General features: G+C 35.7%; 1 protein-coding gene across 2 annotated transcripts in view; it reads right to left on the bottom strand.

The window, feature by feature from the left end:
- DIAPH3 (diaphanous related formin 3) overlaps positions 1–26,800 on the bottom strand; it is a 546,908-nt gene that overhangs the window by 337,204 nt on the left and 182,904 nt on the right. For both annotated transcript variants that reach the window (XM_027116137.1, XM_027116138.1), the window contains 5 exons: positions 24,148–24,266; positions 21,344–21,408; positions 8,620–8,724; positions 5,662–5,985; positions 4,820–4,934 (listed from right to left, as the gene is read on the bottom strand). In XM_027116137.1, coding sequence (XP_026971938.1) covers positions 4,820–4,934; positions 5,662–5,985; positions 8,620–8,724; positions 21,344–21,408; positions 24,148–24,266 — 728 coding nt within the window. The remainder of the gene's footprint in view (positions 1–4,819; positions 4,935–5,661; positions 5,986–8,619; positions 8,725–21,343; positions 21,409–24,147; positions 24,267–26,800) is intronic.

Raw genomic sequence — 26,800 nt, 5'->3', positions numbered from 1 at the left:
TCTTTTGCAACCCAACAGAGAATATAATTGGTAAGAATGAGATACTCTCTAATGGTGAAACAAGCAAGACATTCCTGACCTATCTCATAATTTCCTTAAGTTCTTTCCAGATTCAGCCACAGACAAGAACCAAAATAAATCCCTAGGGAAATATTTAATTTGCCACTGACTTCCTCCCCAATCTTCCCAAACTAGTGTTTGTCAAATGTCTTTTCAGAAACCTTTAAGTTGTTGAAGATATGTTACATTCATTTTGGCATCATCTCTATATTAACATGCTCTCAAGAACCATACTTCTGTTATAAATTATATTGTTCACCTTAATGTAGGCTTCTGAGGTAGTTCAGGATTTTTTATACACTTTGGTTCATACAGAGGAATAAATTGTGTTTCAGATACAAAGCAACAAACTGAACACAGCCAAGTCACAGGGATACTCCATGGTTTATCACTCCCTACCCCAATACTTTGTCCACTGAACTATGTCAGAAATCGAAGCTTGCTTTGTTTTTAAGTACATAATCCATTAACTGTTTCCATATGCCATAACTGTTCAGTTGAGAAATTATTTATAAACCAGTTTATTGGCCCTATCTGGCAAATATGATGCACCTGTTATAAAATTTGATTACTTCAGAAAGCTAACAATTGTGGAATCACATTTTCATAATAAATCAGTCTATGAGAATTAGACTATTCATATACTTTCAGAAAGCCCTTTAATCCCTATTAAGTTAACAGTTTGTGAATAATGAAAGTAATTAATATTAATTTTAGTCGATAAATCCAACACCAATAACCCATCAGTATACGTTAATCCATTTTCCAACAGCCTGTAAAAATTAACCAACAGATGCTTCCACTCTGGTAAAAAATATGCAGGTCATTAGCATTATTTTGATGATACCAAATGTTCAATATAGTATATGAACATTGTGATTAAATTTCTGAGAGATATACAAACAATGTTCTTTTATAACCTTGTTAAGTCTTAACAGAAGCCAGAGACAGTAAAACATGGCAGTCTTTTCTACAATCAAGATCAGTACTGGTTGTCCCACTCCTTGTTCTTAGACTTCACCTGCGAACTTGACTGCGCTTCACCAAGGCCACAGAGTAACATGAGTACAGGGCCCCTCACCACAGTGTCCCCAGTGCTAAACACAAGGCCTCACATTCAACGTGTCCCCTGTAAATACTTGTCGACTTGAACGATGGTAGCCAAATAGGATAAAGAGAAAAAGCAGAAGAAATTAAAGAGGCAGATGAGAAAAATAAAAGAAAAAGATGATCAGGAAAAATGTCTACATGTTATTTTCAAAAGAATCTAAACTATGGAAAGCTAAGATGTATCTCAAAAGTTTAGGATGGAGAGAAGCAAGGAAAACAAAGTGAGATACTTAATAGGGAAATAAAGTATAAAAAAGAAAATGATACTACTGAATCAGAAAAAAAAAATGTTGATTTCATAGGAAATGGCTTAGAGGGGGGTTTCCGTACTCCTTAAGATATGACACAAGGGGGCTTCCCTGGTGGCACAGTGGTTGCGAGTCCACCTGCCGATGCAGGGGACACGGGTTCGTGCCCCGGTCCGGGAAGATCCCACGTGCCCTGAGCCTGCGCGTCCGGAGCCTATGCTCCGCAAAAAAAAAAAAAAAAAAGATATGACACAAGGCACGCTTCATTGAAGCAATGCTATAAAAGTCACAGGGAGGGGATTAGTTTAGAAAGCAAAGTAAGTAAAATCTAACTGGAAAAAAAGGAAGAAATATAATAAAGGGCAACATGAGTTAAGAGGGAATGTCCAACTCGCTTACCAATAACATCTTGCTCCATCTATGAGTCAGTGGGGCAGGGTGCTATTGTGGGGAGTTAGAACTGTTTTGCAATCGTAGACCAAGAGAAAAACCTCAGCAGAGATGTGGTAAAGTTTAAACAAAGTCACATGAAGAAGACCCAGCTCAGGGCTGGTATACCACAGGTACTCAATAGGGATTATTAGTTCCTCTTCCTCTTCCAACTCCCAGGTTATGAGACCTCTGAAACCCAACAATCTTAACCTAAATGTCTCATAAACCTAAAGCAGTGTAAAATAAATAGCCATACTTAGGACAAAAAATAAAGAACATGAGAGAAAATCCCAAGGTTCTTTTTAGATTATTGGATTCAGTTCCTTTCTTTCTTTTTCCTTTCTGCCAATTTCAAATGCTTAGGAAGCACAAAGATTGGCATCTACCATTTAAAATGCCTGGAATGGAACATTCAACTATGTCAGAGAAAGAGCCCTGGTTCTTAGTCCAAACAGGTATTTCAATTTAAAAAAAAGTTTTAAAAAAACTTTTCTCTAAAAATCCACAACTCTTCACTAATCTGAATTCTTTGTCCTTCCCTGCCAAGTTGTGATGCAAGCCAATGACGACAATCAACTAGCAGCCCGTGCCTCTATCTCCCCCTGCCTGCTAGAGAGTGGAGAGCAACTATATTTCTACCTGGAACTCAACAATGAATAATAGATTTAATTTTGAATTCTGCAGAAATGACAAAATTGATTCAAAGTAACCTTTGGTGTCACGTGAAACAGGCAAATATTCGCAGCCAGGCCACGAATAAAGAGACAAGGAGCAACCTATCCACCAGCCTCTGACTTGTCCAAGTTTTCTAAGCACTTTTCTCTTACCTTCCTTTCTGACCTTTCCTATAAAATATCTACTGAAATCCTGTCTTTCTGAAAGCAGCAATGAATAGCCTTTTCTAATGAAATACTAATAATGCCAAAAAGAACACTTAAGGCTCCTCAAATAATGCTTTCTAGGAATTATTCTTTAAAATCCGAACCAAAAATAGTCACCTTCTCAGCTCGCCACCTGTTGGCATTGTGAAATGTTGGCACTGCCCTGCGTTACAACCCTGGGCTTCCCTATCTTTCTGTTGATTATGGAAATATCATCTACTGGTCCCAGAAAAGAGGAAGCAGCATTTGAGCTGAGAGAAAAGAAGTCATAGCCTCTGCCAGCCTCTAAGTCAAACCAAGGAGAGATTCAGGGCAGTGTGGAAGCATGCACCAATCCAGAGAGGCACTAATATATGGAATATTCAGAAAAGGATCATTATTTCCTCACCTTAACCTTTACAACTAGTATTAGATTGAGCAAATATGTTGATTTTTTTCAACCTTAAATCGTAAGACTAAAGTTAGATGACAAGAATTTTTTAAAGGTCCAATTATTTCATTTATGGCTAACACTACAGCTAAATTAAAGACATGCTAACAAGTTTCCCTTTTGAGCCTCATTAATTAAGAAAGTAATCAGAGTAAAGAGGGGAAAAAAAAATAGAGAAGCTGGATCCCAGAATTACTTAAATAGCTTTTAGGTACCACCCTTTCTACCTACTAGAAAAGCAGAGGGAAAACTAATCAATTCCAGATTATGAAATCTGAAATTCTGAAGTGTTTTACATGTAAATACACATTTTAACTGCCATATATTTTCCCTGATTGCCTGAAGAGTGCACTAATCTTATTCAAAGAAAATTTTGATTCTCCATAATCAAAAGATAAAATTAAGATCTGCTTACTTCACAAGTTTTCCTATGGTAAGCTTGCTAAGAAAATGTCCCTGGTTTTCAAAGATCAAAATATATCATTTTTACTATTTTGGTCAAGACCAATGGTGTTCCAAAATATCTGATAAAGGCTTTGGATTTAACACAAATTCTAGAAATCTAATTTACAATTACCTTTTAGAGTTTCTAACTTACAATTATTTTTTTTAAGTTTTTAATTTATATTTTAGAAAGCATTTCAAAGGAAAGCAAATGATTTTTTTGCTATCTGCCAACATCCCTTGGTTGCTGTGATGATCAAGTTAAATCACGTATATAAAGCATCTAGCATGGTGCCTAGTACACGGTGGGCACTTTAAGAAATCAATTCTTCTGTCTATACCAAGCCTTCCCATCTCCATCCAGATGGAGAAAAGCCCGCGCACAGCAAAGAAGACCCAACGCAGCCAAAAATTAAAAAACTAATAATTCTAAAAAATAATTAAAACAAACAAAAAAAGATAATGACTGACCTAAGTGCCTTGTACTACAAACCTAAAATGTGTTACTTAAAAATGAACTGAACAGTATATGTGCATATCAGCCCTGAAACATAAGTGGTAGGCCCATGACACTGGATGAGAAAAAAATCAAATTTCAGACAAGAGTAATTCCTAAATATAATTGTTTAAAAGAGAAAAATCACACTGCACAGGTAAAAGCTATCTGTGACGGCTTTTGAAAATGAATTCCATTGCATTTAATGAAAAGATGTTATAATCTACTCATAGACCCTATTTCAAACTAATTTTCAAGATGCTCTATAAATTTGATATTTCTATCCCATGTGAGTCATACTAATTAATTATGTGATAGCCACTGTAACATTAAAGGGTGGGAAAATTCTGACTAGAGGAAGAGTTACATTTTGTTTTCATTTTTCTATTTCTCATTGACTACAGGGAATTTTCACACCAAAATTTTCTCTGAAAATACCCTCCTTTATGAAAGTCTAATTTAGAATATCTTCAAAGAAGGTATTATAAAGAAATTTTTTTAAGTTTTGTATTAAATCATTTGTATTTTAAAAATTGTTCAGTTGATACTCTATATAAAAAATTAACTTCAGATTATTCATTGGATTATTCATTTATCCATTAGTAACATAAAAAAATACCATTTATATGACACAAATAATACTTTCTAAAGGTAAGCATATAAAAAGTTACAATATTAAAATACTAAGAGTAACAAATAACCAAGATATTAAACTTACCTTTTGGTTGGCAACAAAACATATTCTCAAGTTTACAAAGCAAATCCACATTTTCATACTTATTTTCATTTGCTTTTACCCAGAAACAGTCTTCAGTCATTTCCTGAGGTCTGATCTGCAGCCAGAGAGAAGATAGATTCACACACAGTTGAGTGTTTCATCTGTCCCCCACACCCAATCACCATGTATACACCCAGTGCCCCAGAGCTGCCAGTAGATGTTTATGAAGTAATCTCTGTAAGATTTTTTTCCCAAAGTATGTTCAATGAAATACAAGTTCTGCAGGAAGTTAATGTGTTATTAGGGAGAGAAAAAAAAAAAAAGGTTCCGCTCTCAAATAGTTGGGAATTTGAAGTTGAATGAAATGAAGTTTGTTTCTTCTCAATTATACTTCTCCTAGTCTTTAGCAATGCTCAATTTATGTGACCATGGAACCATCATTCTGCAGGATTCAGAATTCCTATGTCTCGACTAACTATCCACTTCTGACAAGTAGTAATACTTTTCCCAATAGCTGTCAATATAAAAAAGTTCCTAAGAATACTATTTTTTTTGTACTTTTGAAAAACACTTCAAAATACAGAGTATAACCACAATAATGTTGAATTGGCAATTTAATTACAATCAAATCCCATTGTAACAACTAACATCAATTCCTACCCAATTTATAAACCAGAGAGCTTTAGTCAATAGCAAAGGGCTTTGACTCAACATTTTTATTTAAAATAATGCCTGTTTATTTAATGTCATTTTGAATAGGGATCCCATTGGAAACTAAATACAATTATATTTAAGTTTTAATCTAGGTAACAGTATTATTTCTCTATTTATTTCTGTTTTACCTTTAACCAGTTCAATCTTCTCATGCTGGTCTCTGGTTTAAATTCTTTCTTTGGTTTTAACCCAAAAGGCAGGGTTGGTGGTGGGGGAGAGGTTCGTCCACAGAGAAATCCCAGGGGAGGTGGTGGAGGCACAGGACCACCACCAAATGGCATGGGCATTCCTGGAAGGGGAGGGGGTGCAGGTGGGGGGGGAGGGGGTGCAGGTGGCGGGGGAGGGGGCAAGCCTCCACAAGAGGGCAGTGGCTGCGGTGGAGGAAGTGCTGCGTGGCCAGTTCCATTTTCTTCTGAAGAAGGCAAATAGGTACCCGGTGGCAAGGCACCAAACTATAGGGGAAAGAAAAAGAAGAAATATGACAAAGAACTCTCTATAAAACACGTTAAAGTACACTTTTCTCAAAAATAAGGTATTATTTTAAACCAAAAACAACTGAATTTCAGTAATGTCATGTGGTTTAACCTAAAAACAAAATTTCAAAGATTTTTTTCCCAATTTAAGAATATTATAGCTTTTGTTTTCATAAAAATGTAATTGTCAGAAATATTACTCCCCGTTTTGAGGTAGTTATGGCCAACCAGGTGGAAATGTCCAGGAGGCAAATGGCAACATGGGCCTAAAAGATCTGAAAGTCAGCAGTCTCTACAGACAGCTGAAGAAGGCATGGGTGTAGATATGTTCACCCAGAGTATGCAGCATGAGGAAAGGTTTGTATTCAGAATTCTACAGGACACCAGCATTTAAGTGGTAAGTAAAAAAAAAATAAGATCCAGAAAAAGAGAGGTAAATAATATTGCCACATCGTGCCTTTGCCCTTGAGAAAAAAAATCTAAGATTCTTAGTAGGACCTTCAGAGCATGTCACAATCTGGTCCCTGTGACTACTAGGCACTTCTGTCCTTATGTTTCCATGGCATAATAACAATAGATGCATTTTTACTATCATAAAGGTGATCTGGGTTGATAAATAATTTTTTGTGATATGGTTATTTCCTGAAATTACTAACTTCAACTCTGAGCCATATAGCTATAGGAGTATTAATAAATCATTTAAAAGTTTTATGGCACAATTATGGAAAATAGATCATGTATAAAGGCTTGAAATCGATATCCAAGGTCAGCACAAAGAAAAAGTATTTAAGAGAAGTTGAAACCACAGTCAAAAAACATGCCTTATCAAAAACATTAAGTATAAAGAAGAATCACTTTAGTGTTATGCTGGGTTGCTGTGATCATGAATAGCACAGCCCTCTCAATGTTAAGGATGTATGTACATTATACTCACACTCAGTATACATTTATGGTTAACAATTAATGTCTTAAAACAAAGGTATGGTTGAATTTCTGCTCTAGATTTTGATGGGTGTGACAGACTTATCACTGATGGGGCCAGACACTGTGACCACCTTGCCCCCCATTCTATCCCCAGCACCTAACAGTACTTGGCTGTTAAGTGACTGAAGGAATGAAGTCACAGATAATAAAACATATTTTATTCATAACCTTTATAATCAGCATAGCTTTGATCAAAGAGAAGGATATTAAGACAAATGCATAGATTTCATGAGAAATACAAACTTATCCAAAGGAAGTATTTGTCAGTTGTTATTCAAAAATGAATATTGTGGCCAGTGTCAAGTCTCTAATTACAGGCTTTCCTCTAATAGACATAAACAAAGGTCATCACTGTACACAATTTAAAACAACACAGGAGATTCCTTGATTTAATCTGCTTCAAAATGTAAATATATTCCCATTTTACATAAAAGCACATGCAGCAATAACATATCCAAAGATGGTGAATATGTTTTCTATAAATTGAAATTTTCTAGAGTAGATTTACGAGTAATGCTTCAACTGGGAAAAATTAAAAAGAAAGGAAAGTCTAAATTTATACTAGCCCAGACCAGGAAAAACTTTTCATGAATATTTCAGCCACTGTCTATAACTCAATCTGAAATTAAAAAACACAAATGTTTTTTTAATATGAGAGACAAGGAGCCACATAAGAAAGATGAAAACTTTCAATAAATTGTGGTACTTTCTCTTGCAGCACTAAAGAATGATGATCAGTGAGAATTTTCTTGTAGATAGATTCTATTTTTTTTTTTCCAAAACTGAACACTAACATATAGCTCTTAGGGTATCTTCAGACAGACTCTGCAACAAAACTATACACTAAAGTATAAAAGAAAACAAACTCTCAAAATAACATAAGAAATAGTATACCTAAGACTATTTCAACATAACCATAAATTAGGATGAAAGGAAAACAGCAAAACTATACTTATTGCTCATCATCTTATGTGTAAATCTACATGAAAAAATTTAGCTGTGAAAATTCTACTTCCTTACTTTCATCCATTTAAAACATGCAGATGATGTATTTCTTGCTACCTAAATGCTTTATGTGTAGAGAGCGTATGTGAGTGTATGTATTATCTGCTCCATAATCCAGATTTGCTCTCTTTTTTGTCATGTTTTAAATGTTTACTTTTGGAAATTGAAAAATTATCAGAAAATGTTCTCATTCAGCTAGAGGTTATCTTTCACTGCAAGGTACCCATAGGCTGAAGGTTTTCAAAAAATAAATAGCTTGAGCAATAATTTTCTGTAGTGGGATAAAGATCGGTGATGAACAACAAGTCTAAGAATAAAAGACTTTCTTACCCTTAATGCTTAATTACCTAGCAAACACGTGACATCAGGTACAAAACCCAAACGAATCATAAGGAAGTAGATTAGTAAAAGTTTAGACGTTCTTAAAAATGCAAGCAGAAAAAAAGGGGCAAAATCATTTTAAAAATAAACATAGCGGAATAGAAATACATATAAACAATAATATGAAAACATACAAGGGAAATTAAAGTTTCAACATTTTGATGCTATGAAGATATGATACGACCTTTGTTCCCCTGGTGAGCTTTCAATACCCAAATTCACTCCAGGTAGATGGTATTTTACCTGTGATTTAAAAGCTTGTAACTCTGCTTGAAGCTCGTTAATCTGTGCCTCTTTTTTCTGCAATTGAGCCTGAGTTTCTTGGTGGTCAGTAAACTCTTTTTCAAACTGAAAAGGAAAAAAGAAAAAGAAACAAAAACACACAAGAACGAGAGTAAGATGAAAATACAAAGCACTATTCTTCATCTAGAAATTTGATTCTAATGATCTGTTGGTAGAACATAAACTTTTATGAAAGGAGTGGTAGATTTTTGCTAAGTCACCCACAGCTTTTCTCTAGGTCCCTCTAGGTCCCACCAAAATCATTCATTTGCAAAGGAGCAGACAAAGCCAGAAATGAAATCTGTGACCATCTCCTCTCAGCAGAACAAACTGGGCCCACAGTTATCCGGAACCCTGGCATTTTTCTTAAAAGTCCCTAAATATCATTGCAACTTTGTGTAAAATAATAGAGACCTAGACATTGTACTGAATTCCCTGACCCCTACCTGCAAAAACTTATACTTGAAACTTGTCTGAAGTTTATCAACATGATTTAAAAGAATTCCACTTTAATATTTATTTATTGAAAATAACTCCACTTTGTAAATGCATCAATTACTTTCTTTTTTCTTACTACAACATCATGAGGTTTAAGGACCTGATGCAAGCTCTAACCTTCAACAACAGTTTAAGAGGATAAAGTCCATTTTATTTATCATTAATCTTTGGGAAATTAATGATAAATTAGTCTTTCAAAGTCCTTAGTGCAACACTTTGTGGGAGGAAGGCAAATAATAAAATTTGGTGAATCGAATGAGTTTTCTAATTGATACAGCCACTCATCACAAGTCACCATCCTGTATTCAAACACCTTCACCTCGCCATCATCATGACTAAAAACCTCTACTAGCAGAGGTGAATTCAAATAGAGTACTGGTCATAATCAAGAACAAATATTTGACTGCCTTTTAAAAATAAAAAAAAAATAATAATCATTTAAGAAAATACAAATATTTCACAAATGTAGCCTTGAGAGAGTTAGGGTTGGGCTCAGGGTTAGGATTAGGGACTCCATACACTGATGGCTTCCAAGTCCCTACCACCAGCTCAGCTTCACATCTGCACTCCAAACTGTAAACCAGTCTATAAATATATTTCCAACTTAATGAACATTTTTCAAGACTAAGAAAGCATTCCAGTATTTTCAAAGCCAATATTATCATCTTCTCTACAAACTTCGATTTTTGAATACTGCTGTTCCATCTAAAAGATAGCGCATATATCATGACTCCTTTGCTCTTAAACCTTTAGTGGCTTCATTATAAAAGCCACACTCATTAACCTAATATCTAAGTATCCCCTGATATCTGGTCCCATACCATCATTTTCCTTTATTCAATAAATATCTAATAGCATGACTATTATGTGTTTCTCAGAGTAGCAGGGACTAGGGGTACAGAGTTTAAGAGAGTATGATCACTGTGTTTAGTAAGCATAGTGTCTGGTGGCAAAGTCAAAGCAAACTAACCACCCAAAATCTATGAAAATTACCAGCAATAAAGAGAGAAAGACTGGAGGCATGTGCATCATTCCTGGAGGAATGATGCTTGATCTCAGGTTTAAAGAACTTGAGTCATTAGCTGAGAAGTGTAGCTTGCATTTCAAATAGAGTGACTAGCACAGGGTGTACATGAATGACAAGCCATCCCCTGTAAGGGGCACAAAAGGAGGTATGAGAACAAACTGCACAGGATGAAGCTGGAGGTAGACAGGAGTGAAACTGTTGAAAGGAATTTCACAATAAACCAAGAAGCTTTTTTCTTTTTTGTAAAACCTAAAAACTGTAGAGAGCTATTAGAGTATTTATCATAAGAAAACAACATAATCAAATTTGCACTTTGGAAAACCCAACCAGCAGCAGTGTGGACAATGGACTGAAAGATAAATACTAGAGGCATAGAAATGAGTGTAGAGCTACTGAAGTTATCCAAGCAAGAACCGAAGCCTTTCCTAAATGAAGGTAGAAAATAGGGTAACGGAAAGAAAAGAAAAAAATATGTATTTTATATATATATATATATATATATATATATAAACACAATCCAAAATACTAGTGTCTGACTGAACAAAGGAAATGAGTGAGGGGAATATATCTAAGATCACGACATTGTTCTGTTGCTTTGCAAGCCAGCAACAAAGTACTATAATTTGAGGGAATGACATACTTTTGGGCAAAAACGATGAATTTGGTTTTGAAGGTATTAAGCTTCAGATACTTATGGGAAATTCAAAATAAATTTATATATGCCTCCACGACTTCCTTGGTGACGGAGTGGTTAAGAATCCGCCTGCGAATGCAGGGGCATGGGTTCAAGCCCTGGTCCAGGAAGATCCCACATGCCACGGAGCAACTAAGCCCGTGTGCCACAACTACTGAGCCTGCACAATAGAGCTTGCATGCCACAACTACTGAGCCCACGTGCCACAACTACTGAAGTCCACGTGCCTAGAGCCTGTGCTCCACGACAAGAGAAGCCACTGCAATGAGAAGGCTGTGCACTGCAACGAAGAGCAGCCCCCACTCTCCGCAACCAGAGAAAGCCCGCACACAGCAACAAAGACCCAATGCATCCAAAAATAAAAATAAAAAAATAAATTTATTAAAAAGAAAAAATTTATATATGCCTCCTCCTCGGCCATCTCACCTTGTTGCCTCACACTAATACATCAGGGCTCACATTAGCTCTTACTTCCTTGGGTAAGTCTTCCCTGGCCACACAAGATCTATAGGCTTACAAACCACATAGGGTTTTCCTACCACAAAAATTATCACACTGTAATACAAAATTATCAAAATGTAGTATCACACACCTCAATAATACCCAACAACCTGGAAGCTCACTAATAGTGAGAACCTTTTCTATTTTATTCATCACCTTTCCAAAGCTTTATACTTATAATTAAACTCAATAAATATTCGTTGAGTGAAGTCATGAGACTGTTTCTGTCACACCTTCCTTTATATGTTGTATAACCATGTCAATATCAAATATACCTTTAGGTCCTCAATCTCCCAGCCTCAAAAATCTTTGAGAGGTCATTTTCTCTACTCTCCTTTATACAACTGCTCAGCCAATGTTTACTGCTACTTAGCAAGAAATAAAAAACTAAATTCTTAGGAGATTAAGAATGAAGAAGTCTTTTTCACAATATCAATATGTACACTATCCTGTCTTATAGGCCTTACAATAAGATGCAAAAGGAAAAAGAATTATTTATAGGAATAAAAATAAAACTATAAAAACAACCAGTCATAATTAGTACACTCAAAGAAAACTTATTAAAATTAACTTGACCATACTGAGAGTATCTGTATTACTTACTAAAGAGATAAATTTCTACATCTTCCCCTATAAAACGATCAGACGAATTATAAAGTGTGCTTTAGCATTTTTATATCTATAGTCAAATCACAGTAGCCTTGGGGATAAAATGAATCTCCATTAAAGACATACTTTATAAAAACTGATATGATAGACTTCTTCTCCAAAAGAGTTAGCAGAGCAGTATTACGCTTACAAAATTACATGCAAAAATGTCAAGAAACACAGTTAAGGTTGAAGCTCTGCTTAATTTCATTCCCTAGGGTAAATGTATTAGTGCATCTGTACAAGAAGGTGGATAACTCAATATACTCTATGTACTTTCTGACATTTCTGGTCTTCATTTTTCAAATTTATGCACTAAAATAAAGAATGTGTCTAGCAACCATGATAGCTTCCTGCCTAAAGCAAAGTATTTACATGTGTCCTTATAAAGCTATCAGAAAAAAATTCTTGCTGACACATACAAAATGATGTGGCAATACAAATCTTCTATGGAGCAAAATATATTTTCTGAATATACCTAACACATATAACTGCTGACTAAAAGGAGACAACTAACCTTGAACAAGTTCTTTCTTCTATTTACATGAAAAGCATACAATTTTAAAACAATGTCTTAAGAAAGATATCAAGTTTAACACCAGTCATATATGAATACTGTATACATAAAAATGATTATAAAAGCAAATGTAGGGGAGATCTTCAAGATGGCAGAGGAGTAAGACTTGGAGATCACCTTCCTCCCCACAAATACATCAGAAATACATCTACATGTGGAACAACTTCTAGAAAACACCTACTGAATGCTGTCAGAAGACCTCAGACATCCCAAAGGCAAGAAACTCCCCAGGTACCTGGGTAGGGCAAAAGAAAAAACAGAGACAAAAGAATAGGGACAGTTCCTGCACCTCTGGGAGGGAGGTGTGAAGGAGGAAAAGTTCTCACACACTGCGAAGCCCCTTCACTGGTGGAGACGGGGAGTGGCGGGGGGAAAGCTTCGGAGCCACGGAGGAGAGTGCAGCAACAGGGATGCAGAGGGCAAAGTGGAGAGACTCCCGCACAGAGGATCGGTACCGACCAGCACTCACCAGCCCGAAAGGCTTGTCTGCTCATACTCCCGCACAGAGGATCGGTACCGACCAGCACTCACCAGCCCGAAAGGCTTGTCTGCTCATCCACCGGGGCAGGTGGGGGCTGGGAGCTGAGGCTCAGGCTTCGGAGCTCAGATCCCAGGGAGAGGACGGGTTGGCTGCGTGAACACAGCCTGAAGGGGGCTAGGGGGCCACAGTGAGCCAGGAGGGAGTCCAGGAAAAAGTCTGGACCTGCCTAAGAGGCAAGACATTGTTTCTGGGTGCATGAGGAGAGGGGATTCAGAGCACCACCTAAACGAGCTCCAGAGATAGGCACAAGCCACGGCTATCAGCACGAACACCAGAGACAAGCATGAAACGCTAAGGCTGCTGCTGCAGCCACCAAGAAGCCTGTGTGCACGCACAGGTCACTATCCACACCTCCCCTCCCGGGAGTCTGTGCAGCCCACCACTGCCAGGGTCCCATGATCCAGGGACAACTTCCCCAGGAGAACACACGGCTCGCCTCAAGCTGTTGCAACATCCCCAGCCCTCTGCAGCTGCAGGCTCTGCCCGCATTCCGTACCCCTCCCTCCTCCCGGCCTGAGTGAGCGAGAGCCCACGAATCAGCTGCTACTTTAACCTTTCCTGTCTGAGCGAAGAACTGACGCCAGAGGGTGACCTACACGCAGAGGCGGAGCTAATCCAAAACTGAACCCCAGGAGCTGTGCAAACAACGAACAGAAAGGGAAATTTCTCCCAGCAGCCTCAGGAGCAGCAGATTATATCTCCACAATCAACTTGATGTAGGCTGCATCTGTGGAATACCTGAATAGACAACGAGTCATCCCAAAATTGAGGCAGTGAACTTTGGGAGCAAATGTAGACTTGGGGTTTGCTTTCTGCAGCTAATTTGTTCCTGGTTTTACGTTTATCTTAGTTTAGTATTTAGAGTTTATTATCATTGGTAGATTTGTTTATTGATTTGGTTTCACTCTTCCTCCTTTTTTTTCTTTTTCTAATATATAGATATATATATTTTTTTTCGTTTTTCTCTTATTTTTAGTGTGTATGTGTATGCTTCTTTGTGGGATTTTGTCTGTATAGCTTTGCTTTTACCATTTCTACTAGAGTTCTGTCTGTCCATTTTTTTTTTTTTAAGTATAGCTTTTAGCGCTTGTTATCATTGGTGGATTTGTTTTTTGGTTTGGTTACTCTCTTCTTTCTTTCTTCTTTCTATTACTTTTTAACTTTTTTTATTTTTAATCATTTTTTTAAATTATTTGATTTGATTTGATTTGATTTTTCTCTATTTTTCTCCCTTTGCTTCTGAGCCGTGTGGATGACAGGGTCTTGGTGCTCCAGCCAGGTGTCAGGCCTGCGCCTCTAAAATGGGAAAGCCGAGTTCAGGACATCGGTCCACCAGAGAACTCCCATCTCCATGTAATATCAAACAGCGAAAGCTCTCCTGGAGATCTCCATCTGAACGTTAAAACCCAGGTCCAGTCAACAACCAGCAAGCTACAGTAGTGGACACCCTATGCCAAACAACTAGCAAGACAGGAACACAACCCCACTCATTAGCAGAGAAGCTGCCTAAAATCATAATAAGGTCACAGACACCCCAAAACACACCACCAGAGGCAGTCCTGCAAGACAGAAAGACAAGATCCAGCCTCATCCACCAGAAAACAGGCAGTAGTCCCCTCCACCAGGAAGCCTACACAACCCACTGAAACAACCTTAGCCACTGGGGGCAGGAACCAAAAACAACGGGAACTACGAACCTGCAGCCTGCAAAAAGGAGACCCCAAACACAGTAAATTTAGCAAAATAAGAAGACAGAGAAACACACAGCAGATGAAGGAGCAAGGTAAAAATCCATCAGGCCATACAAATGAAGAGGAAATAGGCACTCTACCCGAAAAAGAATTCAGAGTAATGACAGTAAAGATAATCCAAAATCTTGGAAATACAATGGAGAAAATACAAGAAATGTTTAACAAGGACCAAGAAGAACTAAAGAGCAAACAAACAACGATGAACAACTCAATAAATGAAATTAAAAATTCTCTAGAAGGAAGCAATAGCAGAATAACTGAGGCAGAAGAATGCAGAAGTGACCTGGAATACAAAATAGTGGAAATAACTACTGAAGAACAGAAAGAAGAAAAAAGAATGAAGAGAATTGAGGACAACCTCAGAGACCTCTGGGACAACATTAAATGGACCAATGTTCGAATTATATGGGTCCAAGAAGAAGAAAAGAAAAAGAAAGGGTCTGAGAAAATATTTGAAGAGATTATAGTTGAAAATTTCACTAATAGGGGAAAGGAAATAGTCCAGGAAGCACAGAGAGTCCCATACAGGATAAATCCAAGGAGAAACATGCCAAGACACATACTAAACTATCAACTATTAAATACAAAGAACAAATATTAAAAGCAGCAAGGGAAAAACAACAAATAACACACAAGGGAATGCCCATAAGGTTAATAGCTGATCTCTCAGCAGAAACTCTGCAAGCCAGGAGGGAGTGGCAGGACACATTTAAAGTGATGAAAGGGAAAAACCTAAAACCAAGATTACTCTACCCAGCAAAGATCTGAATCAGATTCGATGCAGAAATTAAAACCTTTATAGATAAGCAAAGGCTAAGAGAATTCAGCACCACCAAACCAGCTTCACAACAAATGCTAAAGGAACTTCTCTAGGCAGGAAACACAAGAGAAGGAAAAGACCTACAATAACAAACCCAATTCAATTAATAAAATGGTAATAGGAACATGCATATTGATAATTACCTTAAATGTAAATGGATTAAATGCTCCAACCAAAACACAGACTGGCTGAATGGATACAAAACAAGACCCGTATAGATGCTGTCTAAAAGAGACCCACTTCAGACCTAGGGACACATAAAGACTGAAAGTGAGGGGATGGAAAAGATACTCCATGCAAATGGAAATCAAAAGAAAGCTGGAGTACCAATTTTCATATCAGACAAACGGACTTTAAAATAAAGACTATTATAAAAGACAAAGAAGGACATTACATAATGATTAAGGGATCAATCCAAGAAGAAGATATAACAATTGTAAATATTTATGCACCCAACATGAGAGCACCTCAATACATAAGGAAAATGCTAACAGCCATAAAAGGAGAAATGGACAGTAACACACTCATAGTAGGGAAGTTGAAAATTTCCCCACTTTCACCAATGGATAGATCATCCAAAATGAAACTAAATAATGAAACGCAAGCTTTATATGATACATTAAACAAGATGGACTTAATTGATATTTATAGGACATTCCATCCAAAAACAACACAATGCACATTCTTCTCAAGTGCTCATGGAACATTTTCCAGGATAGATCATACCCTGGGTCACAAATCAAGCCTTGGTAAATTTAAGAAAATTGAAACCGCATCAAACATCTTTTCCGATCACAACGCTATGAGACTACATATCAATTACAGGAAAAAATCTGTAAAAATACAAACACATGGAGGCTAAACAATACACTCCTTAATAATAAACAAGAGATCACTGAAGAAATCAGAAAGGAAATCAAAAATACCTAGAAACAAAGGAAAATGAAAACACGCCAACCCAACACCTGTGGGATGCAGCAAAAGCAGTTCTGAGAGGAAAGTTTATAGCAATACAATTCTACCTCAAGAAACAAGAACTATCTCAATTAAACAACCTAAACTTACCCCTAAAGCAATTAGAGAAAGAAGAACAAAAAACCCTCAAAGTTAGCAGAAGGAAAGAAATCATAAGGATCAGATCAGAAATAAACGAAAAAGAAATGAAAGAAACAATAGAAAAGATCAATAAAACTAAAAGCTGGTTCCTTAAGAAGATAAACAAAATTGATAAACCATTAGCCAGACTCATCAAGAAAAAAAGGGATAAGACTCAAGTCAATAGAATTAGAAAGAAAAAAGGAGAAGTAACAACTCACAATGCAGAAATACAAAGGATCATGAGAGATTACTACAAGCAGCTATATGCCGATAAAATGGACAACCTGGAAGAAATGGACAAATTCTTAGAAAAGTACAAACTTCCGAGACTGAACCAGGAAGAAATAGAAAATATAAACACACCAGTCACAAGCACTGAAATTGAGACTGTGATAAAAAATCCTCCAACAAACAAAAGCCCACAACCAGAGGGCTTCACAGGTGAATTCTATCAAGAATTTAGAGAGCTAACACCTATCCTTCTAAAACTCCTCCAAAATATAGCAGAGGGAGGAACACTCCCAAACTCATTCTACTAGGCCACCATCACCCTGACACCAAAACCAGACAAAGATGTCACAAAGAAAGAAAACTACAGGCCAGTATCACTGATGAACATAGATGTAAAAATCCTCAACAAAATACTAGCAAACAGAATTCAACAGGATGTTAAAAGGATCATACACCATGATCAAGTGGCGTTTATCCCAGGAATGCAAGAATTCTTCAATATACGCAAATCAATCAATGTGATAAACCATATTAACAAACTGAAGGAGGAAAACCATATGATCATCGCAACAGATACAGACAAAGCTTTTGACAAAATTCAACACCGATTTATGATAAAAACTCTCCGGAAAGTAGGCACAGAGGGAACCTACCTCAACATAATAAACACCATATATGACAAACCCACCGCAAGTAGCATACTCAATTGTGAAAAACTGAAAGTATTTCCACTAAGATCAGGAACGAGACAAGGATGTTCACTCTCGCCACTCTTATTTAACATAGTTTTGGAAGTCCTAGCCACAGCAAGCAGAGAAGAAAAATAAATAAAAGGAATACGAATTGGAAAAGAAGAAGTAAAACTGTCACTGTTTCAGATGACGTGATACTATACATAGAGAATCCTAAAGATGCCACCAGAAAACTACTAGAACTAATCAATGAATTTGGTAATGTTGCAGGATACAAAATTAATGCACAAAATCTCTGGCATTCCTATACACCTACAACGAAAAATCAGTTAGTGAAATTAAGGAAACAATCCCATTTACCACTGCAACAAAAAGAATAAAATACCTAGGAATAAACCTACCTAAGGAGACAAAAGACCTCTATGCAGAAAACTATAAGACACTGATGAAAGAAATTAAAGATGATACAAACAAATGGAGAGATATACTATGTTCTTGGATTGGAAGAAGCAACATTGTCAAAATGATGATACTACCAACAAAAAATTTCACAATTTATATGGAAACACAAAAGTCCCCGAATAGCCAAAGCAACCTTGAGAAAGAAAAACGGAGCTGGAGGAATCAGGCTTCCTGACTTCAGACTATACTCAAAGCTACAGTAATCAAGACAGTATGGTATTGGCAGAAAAACAGAAATATAGATCAATGCAACAGGATAGAAAGCCCAGACATAACCTCCCGTACATATGGTCACCTTATTTTTGATAAAGGAGGCAAGAATATACAATGGAGAAAAGACAGCCTCTTCAATAAGTGGTGCTGGGAAAACTGGACAGCTACATGTAAAAGAATGAAATTAGAACACTCCCTAACACCATACACAAAAATAAACTCAAAATTGATTCAAGACCTAAATGTAAGGCCAAACACTATAAAACTCTTAGAGGAAAACATAGGCAGAACACTCTATGACAGAAATCACAGCAAGATCCTTTTTGATGCACCTCCTACAGAAATGGAAATACAAACAAAAATAAACAAATGGGACCTAATGCAACTTAAAAGCTTTTGCACAGCAAAGGAAACCATAAACAAGACAAAAAGACAACCCTCAGAATGGGAGAAAATATTTGCAAATGAAGCAACTGGCAAAGGATAAATTTCCAAAATATACAAACAGCTCATGGAGCTCAATATCAAAAAAATGAACAACCCAATCCAAAAATGGTCAGAAGACCTAAATAGACATTTCTCCAAAAAAGATATATAGATTGCCAACAAACACGTGAAAGAATGCTCAACATCACTAATCATTAGAGAAATGCAAATCAGAACTACCATGAGGTATCACCTCACACTGGTCAGAATGGCCATCATCAGAAAATCTACAAACAATAAATGCTGGAGGTGGTGTGGAGAAAAGGGAACCCTGTTGCACTGTTGGTGGAAATGTAAATTGATACAGCCACTATGGAGAACAGCATGGAGATTCCTAAAACACTAAAAATAGAACTACCATGTGACCCAGCAATCCCACTCCTGGGCATATACCCTGAGAAAACCATAATTCAAAAAGAGTCATGTACCAGAGTGTTCACTGCAGCTCTATTTACAATAGCCAGGACATGGAAGCAACCTAAGTGTCCATCGACAGATGAATGGATAAAGAAGATGTGGCACATATATACGGTGGAATATTACTCATCCATAAAAAGAAACGAAATTGAGTTATTTGTAGTGAGGTGGATGAACCTATATTCTGTCATACAGAGTGAAGTCAGAAAGAGAAAAACAAATACCATATGCTAACACATATATATGGAATCTAAAAAAAAATAATAATGGTCATGAAGAACCTAGGGGCAAGATGGGAATAAAGACACAGACTTACTAGAGAATGGACTTGAGGACATGGGGAGGGGGAAGGGTAAGCTGGGATGAAGTGAGAGATTGGCATGGACTTACATATACTACCAAATGTAAAATAGATAGCTAGTGGGAAGCAGCCGCATAGCACAGGGAGATCAGCTCGGTGCTTTGTGACCACCTAGAGGGGTGGGATAGGGAGGGTGGGAGGGAGACACAAGAGGCAGGAGATATGGGGATATATGTATATGTATAGCTGATTCACTTTGTTATAAAGCAGAAACTAACACACCATTGTAAAGCAATTATACTCCATAAAGATGTTTTTAAAAAAAGGAAATTTAAACTATCTGGGATGCATTCAAATCAAACACTTGAAAGTTTGCTACTACTTTCCCACGATGAATTGAAGTATTTACTGAGCTTGGAATACAGAGTCAGTGGGGTGAAAGGTCACCATACAACACAAACATTTATCAACTGGAACACTTATGACACTTAATTTAAAGGATCTAATAATTTGTTTCCCCCTGTAAACTAAGTTGCTTCGCAGCAATGGTGATATATCCACAGCTGTAATCCAAGCCTACAGCCAAAGGCCTGGGAGATAATATCCTCTCACTAAGTATTTGATGAAACTTTGGACTTCTTGGACAGGATACTTACAAAGTTCTTCATAAGTTACAAATAACTTATGAAAGTGTCTACCATTTGCAAGTTATGTTTTATCTTAAAAGTCTATAAAAAATGTACAATTCTCTCAAGATTCATTTAGGGCCTGACACATCAAAAATGTAGACTCTCTGGAATAGTGCCTAACTCAGTGTAAATGTTCCTTTTGTATGTGTTCATTGAGGTGGTGGTAGCAGTAATTACCATGATTCTTTGAATGTGAGGAACCAGCCCTAAGAATTCAAATCAGAATGACTACTTAAAATGTAAAGAATCCAACAACAACAAAAAATAATAAAATTTAAAAGTAAAATTTTAAAAACAGAAAAAGTCCAATAGATACCCATTAAGTAGAGATAAAAGCACAAAACAGTACCGTAAAGAAAAGTGGGGAATGGCTAGATGGTCAGCAGTACTATTGGCCAGAAACAAATGAAACTGCTGACATTCAATATTTTTTATCTATGAAAATGATAAGTTTATGTGGTTCCTCTTAGTCTAATGAAGTAACTTTAATCAAAACAGAAAGCAAGTTAAACTTTTTCTCTTAAAATTTTTAGACATAATTTAAATCTTAAGGGCCTGAATTTATATGATGTCTTGAGAAATACTCCAATCTTAAAATGCTGACTCTATACATTGTCAATCATTTATTCATTCAACTCATTCAAAGAATATGTTTTAGTTCTCAGTCCAGGAATTGTTCTAGGTGCCAGGATAGTGAATAAAGCAAACACAAATCCCTCATAAAGTTTATTCCAGAGGGAGAAATAAACAAGACATTCACATATACACACACAGATACCTAAATTGTGCAACATATCAGATGGTGATAAATACAACAGTAGAAAAACAAGAAAAGAAGCACAGGGAGGGTCAGAGTTGGGAGTGGGGAGTTTAAATGTTTAAATATAATGGTCCAGGAAGTCCTCCTCAGAGAATGGCATTTGTGCAAATACCTGAAGGAGGTAAAGAAGGAAGTGAGAAGAAGGCACAGAGTCCATGAGGCAGAAGCAGAGCTGCAGGAGCCCCCATATAGTCTTGCAGAGTTAGTCAAATTACTTACTTTCTTGTTAAGTTCTGATGCTTTCTCTTCAAACTCTTCTAGTTTCACCTGATACATGCAAACATCTAAAATTGCAATGACAAAATTTTTATTAAATTCATTGTTACTTTAAAAGTTTAAAAAGAAAAAAAACAGAAAAATTAGAAATAGTGTCAGTAATAAAATCAACAAAATGGTGAAACATATAATGTTGGAATGGAGGATTTTCTAAGCATGATACCAAGGTCACAAAATATAAGGAGAAAGATAAACCAAATTACAATTCTAACCTTGTATTAGGCAAAAGGAGGAGGGAGTTCAACTGTAACATACAATACTAAAAGGTTGCTATCCTCAATTCATAAATATTTTGAAAAAAGAGAAGAGGATAGTCAATACCAACTAGGAAAATGTGCAATAGTAATGAGCAGAAAATTAGGAATAAAAAAATTAAAAATTGCTAAATCATAAGAACAGATACTTGATTTTCCCTAGTAATATGAAAATATAAAAAGTTTTAATGAGAAATAAGCAAAGATTAAATGACCCCTAATGTCAAGTATTGGAGATAGCACAGGGAACCCTACTCTCCTAAAAACAGTGGAAGTATAATTAAGGAACGTTGCTAATGAGAAACGATGCAATATGTACTAAAACTTAAAATTAATATTTTCTTTCACCCAGTAATGTATTTCTAGGACTTCGCCTTTAAGCAAGAATATTCATTAAAATATTATGTTAGCAAAAAACTGCAAATAACTTAAATGTCCACCAATAATAGATTGACTAATAAGCTCTGATATGTATCCACATGATGGGATACTTGGCAGGAGAAGTAATTCATATTATGAATGAATTCATTATGGATGTCTCATGAATGTACTGTATCCCTTCTTTCTTTTTCTAATGAAAGTAATAATGAACACGGTTTAAGAAAATATACCACAGAACAAGTTAGAAGAAGCAAAAGTCAACCAAATCATTGCCTCCAAAACTCAGTCCCACTTCCTAAATGCTTCCTCTTACAGCTCTGGTGGTTAGCTTCCTAACTCAAAATAAAGTGTGTACACCATTACTTTCTGATTTAACTATTTAGGACATTATAGATAATTTCCTACTATGAAATAAGAAAACACTGTTTCCCAACTAATCCCAATTTTTGATAATTTTACTTTCATTTGGCTGGCTCTGTAACACTAAATTAATACTTAATCCTCTGATTCCTGTTGCACAGACAGCATCTCTTGAATCCCTCTTTTAATATATGGAGTTATCTGTGCCCTATACTTTCCAATATCTGTCTCCCCTACTGTCCTCTCTCACCTAAGCATGTAAATACAGGGACACTCTCTTCCGTACTTAAGTCTTCTGCATTGTGTCTATAAGTTTATTCTAAACGTTTACAATAAATAAACACAATGGACTTATTATAACTATGTTAACATGTTTCACTTATATAGCCAAGAAGTATTCAAAGATTATATAGTATTTCCTTCTCAAGAATTCAATGTCAAAACCTCTCACCTACTCAAGAAAAAATATTCCTAATGTCCAGGTAGAAAAAGTTTTCTCTTCAGACACTATTCAGAATCATTCCACATTTTAGTTTGCTACATATTTAGAGCATATTTTTCTTCATTTCTATGTCCCTCCCACCCCCAAGAACTCCTAATTTCTTCTCTCCTGCAGAGAGAAACAAGTATTCACTTTATCACTCTCACTAGTATTATCTACTCCTTTCTCATTCTATACATTCCACACTTCTTCCTGAACTCAAATATTATATGAAGAAAAAACAACTTCATGCAAATAATAGATATTCCTTTTTAATGCTAAACCAAGATTTGACATATGGTAACTTCTTAAACATTAGTTACAATGTGGAATCGGGTATGATGTCAATGACCATTTTGTACTGTTACTTTTAAATCATTTAGACACATCAAGCCCTGGTCATTTGGGAAAGAGTGGTTTGCAGAGTCATGCAGATCCTCCAAATGATGACACATCTCATCATACAATACCAAAATAAACAGATAGGGTAATACCACCACTGATCTCATCAGAAAAAAATTTAGGACTGCAAAGCTGCCAAGATGATGGTAGCAAGTACAAGTTTTCCAAAACTCAAATATTTACTTGAATATTCCAATTTTATCATTGGTAACATATTCTATCATTTTCATTGAAGTTACAGACACATTTTATTTCATTTTTAGGAAAGTGTGTGCCAAACACTCACATCTGAGTAGCCACAATTTGTATGATGATCCTTTTTTCAAAGTTAAAAAAAAAAAGCACGCATTTCAGCTGGCAGCTCAGACGATTACACAAGTATTTCCAATTGGACTCTGGTTTGCAGCACAAGTGATTCACACACACAATATATTGAATATTGAATATATTCACACAGAATATTGAAATGATGTGTGTGCAAAGGTAGATATTTAATAAAATTAACTTTTTTTAGTTCTTTATCAAGGACATTCTTAAATAAAAAATGGCACTTTTTTTGTTTCATTTCTTTTGCTTTACTGAGAATAAAGAATCCCATGGCTACTAATACTGTTTGGTGCCACTGCCTTGATTCACAACAAAGTACCAGCAGTTTTCCCAATATTGCTCTGAAAATACCAATAGAGTAAAAATGCCAAATAACTGTCTCAGTATTGTTATGAAAATAGTTTTGACTATTAAGACCTCCTGAAAAGGTATCCAGGACCCTCTGGAGTCTACAGCCCACACTGTGAGAAACAACACTCTAGCACTAACCCATGGGTAAGGGACATAAGGTATTTTCATTTAAATAACAGAGAAACACTCACCAACAAACTGACTTAAATCTAAGTCTAGTCTTTTTCGATATGTGAAGTCTGGATCCATCCCATCTCTATGCAGTACAATCTGGGATACACACTCATCAATTAATTTGAAGTACTGTTGCCTAGAACCAAGGAAAAGAATAAATGTACACTCTATTAGTGTAACTTTACATCAAAACATTTCAGTAGCTTGATTTCTACTTCAATAATATACAACTGTATAGTTTCAACAGTTGACATATAGATTTAACATGTGAGTAAGAGTAAATACAACTGCCACTTTCCTTCTAATGATTTTAACACATTACATTTTTTTATGATCTTTTAGCTATAAATACAGTGTGCTTTAAAGATCATTTTCTTGCAAAAGTCAGAATCTTGACTTAATTAGTAGGCAGTAAGAAATAGAATATTAAAATGAAGTGATATGTACTTAAAAGCAGTCCTCAGCAGAGATCATCAACCTATCACTGTACCATACTGAAAGAGCTACCATTAATTCATTTTATTAATACAAACCAAAAGATATATTTTCTAAAAAATTATCTGGAAGGTTCTTAAAAACATACAGTTCACTGTTTTTAGAATGTTTGTGATACTGTGAATTATAAACAATATCAGATGAATGTTCCTTACTCAAAAGAAAGCTAGAAAACTTCAGTATAACAATTTTTGTCCAAAATTTAAATTTAATTAAAATCCCCAAATAGGCTTCATGTGTTAGTACAATTAAGTTCAATCCACCTGTGTTAGTAATAAGCTAAAATACATCCCTTAAAACTCAAGCCAACAAACGTGAAAGAAATATCCAGAAGATTTTACAAACAAAACCAAACTACAGTGATAGAGAGAGTGATAGAGAGGGTGGGTAATATTCTAATGAATACAGTCCTCCATCCGAACCACCACCTAGGACTATTTCTTCTCCATGACTTTTTGCACAGTTTTCCTCTCCAACCCCTTCTCACCACGTATGTGACGATGCCTCCAGCTACTTGAGACTTCCTTCCCTGTATACTATGACCTACTGCCCTGGACCTATTTACCTGGTACCTAATAAACCATCCATTATGCTGAATAAAATTCACTACAGCTTAACATTAGCAAATAAGGCAATGTTCATTAATTGTCATAGAGTAAAAATATTCAAGACATAGTGTTCTTGGATACAAATTAAAGCAAGAAGGTATTATCAATGCTTTCCTCAATTTTCTCAACTTCTTTCAATGAAATAATCTCCCATTCCCTAATATTTTAGCTATAATAACCACATTTACACTTGAGGTACATAAATTGCACACACGTTTCTAGCTATCACATTTAAAAACTGAGATGACGCACTCTGTCCCTTTTTTACTCTTATTTAATGTTATCTTGATGTTGTTTTAATAAAAACATGGCTTAAATTAACACCAGCTATTGTGTATAATGTTTTTAAAAAACATAATGTCATTAAGTGTTTTCTCACTTCCACCGCCCTAAATTATGAGCTCATTTATAATGTAGCTGAAAATTCATGCAAAAACTCTTTCAGTAAGGCAATACTAGTAAAGAACAATGTACGTCTGGAATTCAGAAATGTAAATCTAGAAAATAATCTCTATGAGTGATATTGGTAAGGTAGTGAATATGTCAAAGGAATATGTAAACAACCTAATTAAGGGATAAACATAAATGTCATTACTTCATTAATAAAAGTCATTTTTGTTGGAGAATATTTTGAAATCACCTTCACTTTCTCTGCAGTTTTTTTTTTTTACCAAATATCAGAAATTATCTCCCATGCACATTCAACTAACATGCTATTCTGCACACAATAAGCCATTAGTAATTTGTTACAGAATTGAATTTGATCTTCTATCCACCTTCCAATTATCTTACTGCATTTGATTTTTCTTGGGGACCTTTGATGTACATTCTCCAATCAAGTTCCATTTCAGTAAAATTTCCTTTTGTTCCAGATGTGAAAGTAAGCAAAGATTTTAATTTTCCTATCCACTAATTCTTTTAAATGACAATATTTTGCATTCTACAATGAAAATTAACTTATAAAAAACTTCAAAATTTGTATTTATTAATGTCAATATTAATTTTAAATGTTCATCAGTCGAAAATGTTCAGATAACTGAATATTTCTGAAAGGCGAAATCTAGGTCCATTCGAGGTAGTAAAACCGAAAAATGAAGGTAAAACCAAAAGAACAAGATTTATGAATCTTGGACTACACAGCAAAAAGAGTAAAATTTACTGTATGTTAATTAAAAGGATGAATATATAATAAAAATATTATATAAGTGACCACAATTCTGACTCTATCTTGTAATAAATGTATACTCACTATAAGAATCAACAACAACAATAATAGTAATAAATAACTGAGAATTTTGGAACATAGGAAAGAATCGATGGGATCATCTTCACTACGGCCGTCATGGGAAGAATTCTGTCTTCATAGCAACCATATCTGGAACAAAGACAAGGGCCTCGGGCTTAAAGAGCCAAGAAAGAAGGCAACATAGACGAGTATCAAACTTAAAAGGTGCTACTCAAACAATGACCAAACTAGATGAACTTCTATGCCTCACTAATGTCACTTTGGTAATGCTACAATGTAATATTTCTTTAGACTCTTTTTTTTTTTTTTTTTTTTTTTTTA

This window comes from Aethalodelphis obliquidens, unplaced genomic scaffold (assembly GCF_003676395.1).
Source record: "Aethalodelphis obliquidens isolate GAN/ISIS:26980383/991018 unplaced genomic scaffold, ASM367639v1 scaffold16, whole genome shotgun sequence".
In the NCBI taxonomy this organism is placed as follows: Eukaryota; Metazoa; Chordata; class Mammalia; order Artiodactyla; family Delphinidae; genus Aethalodelphis; species Aethalodelphis obliquidens.
This window is presented reverse-complemented; position numbering and strand designations above follow the sequence as displayed.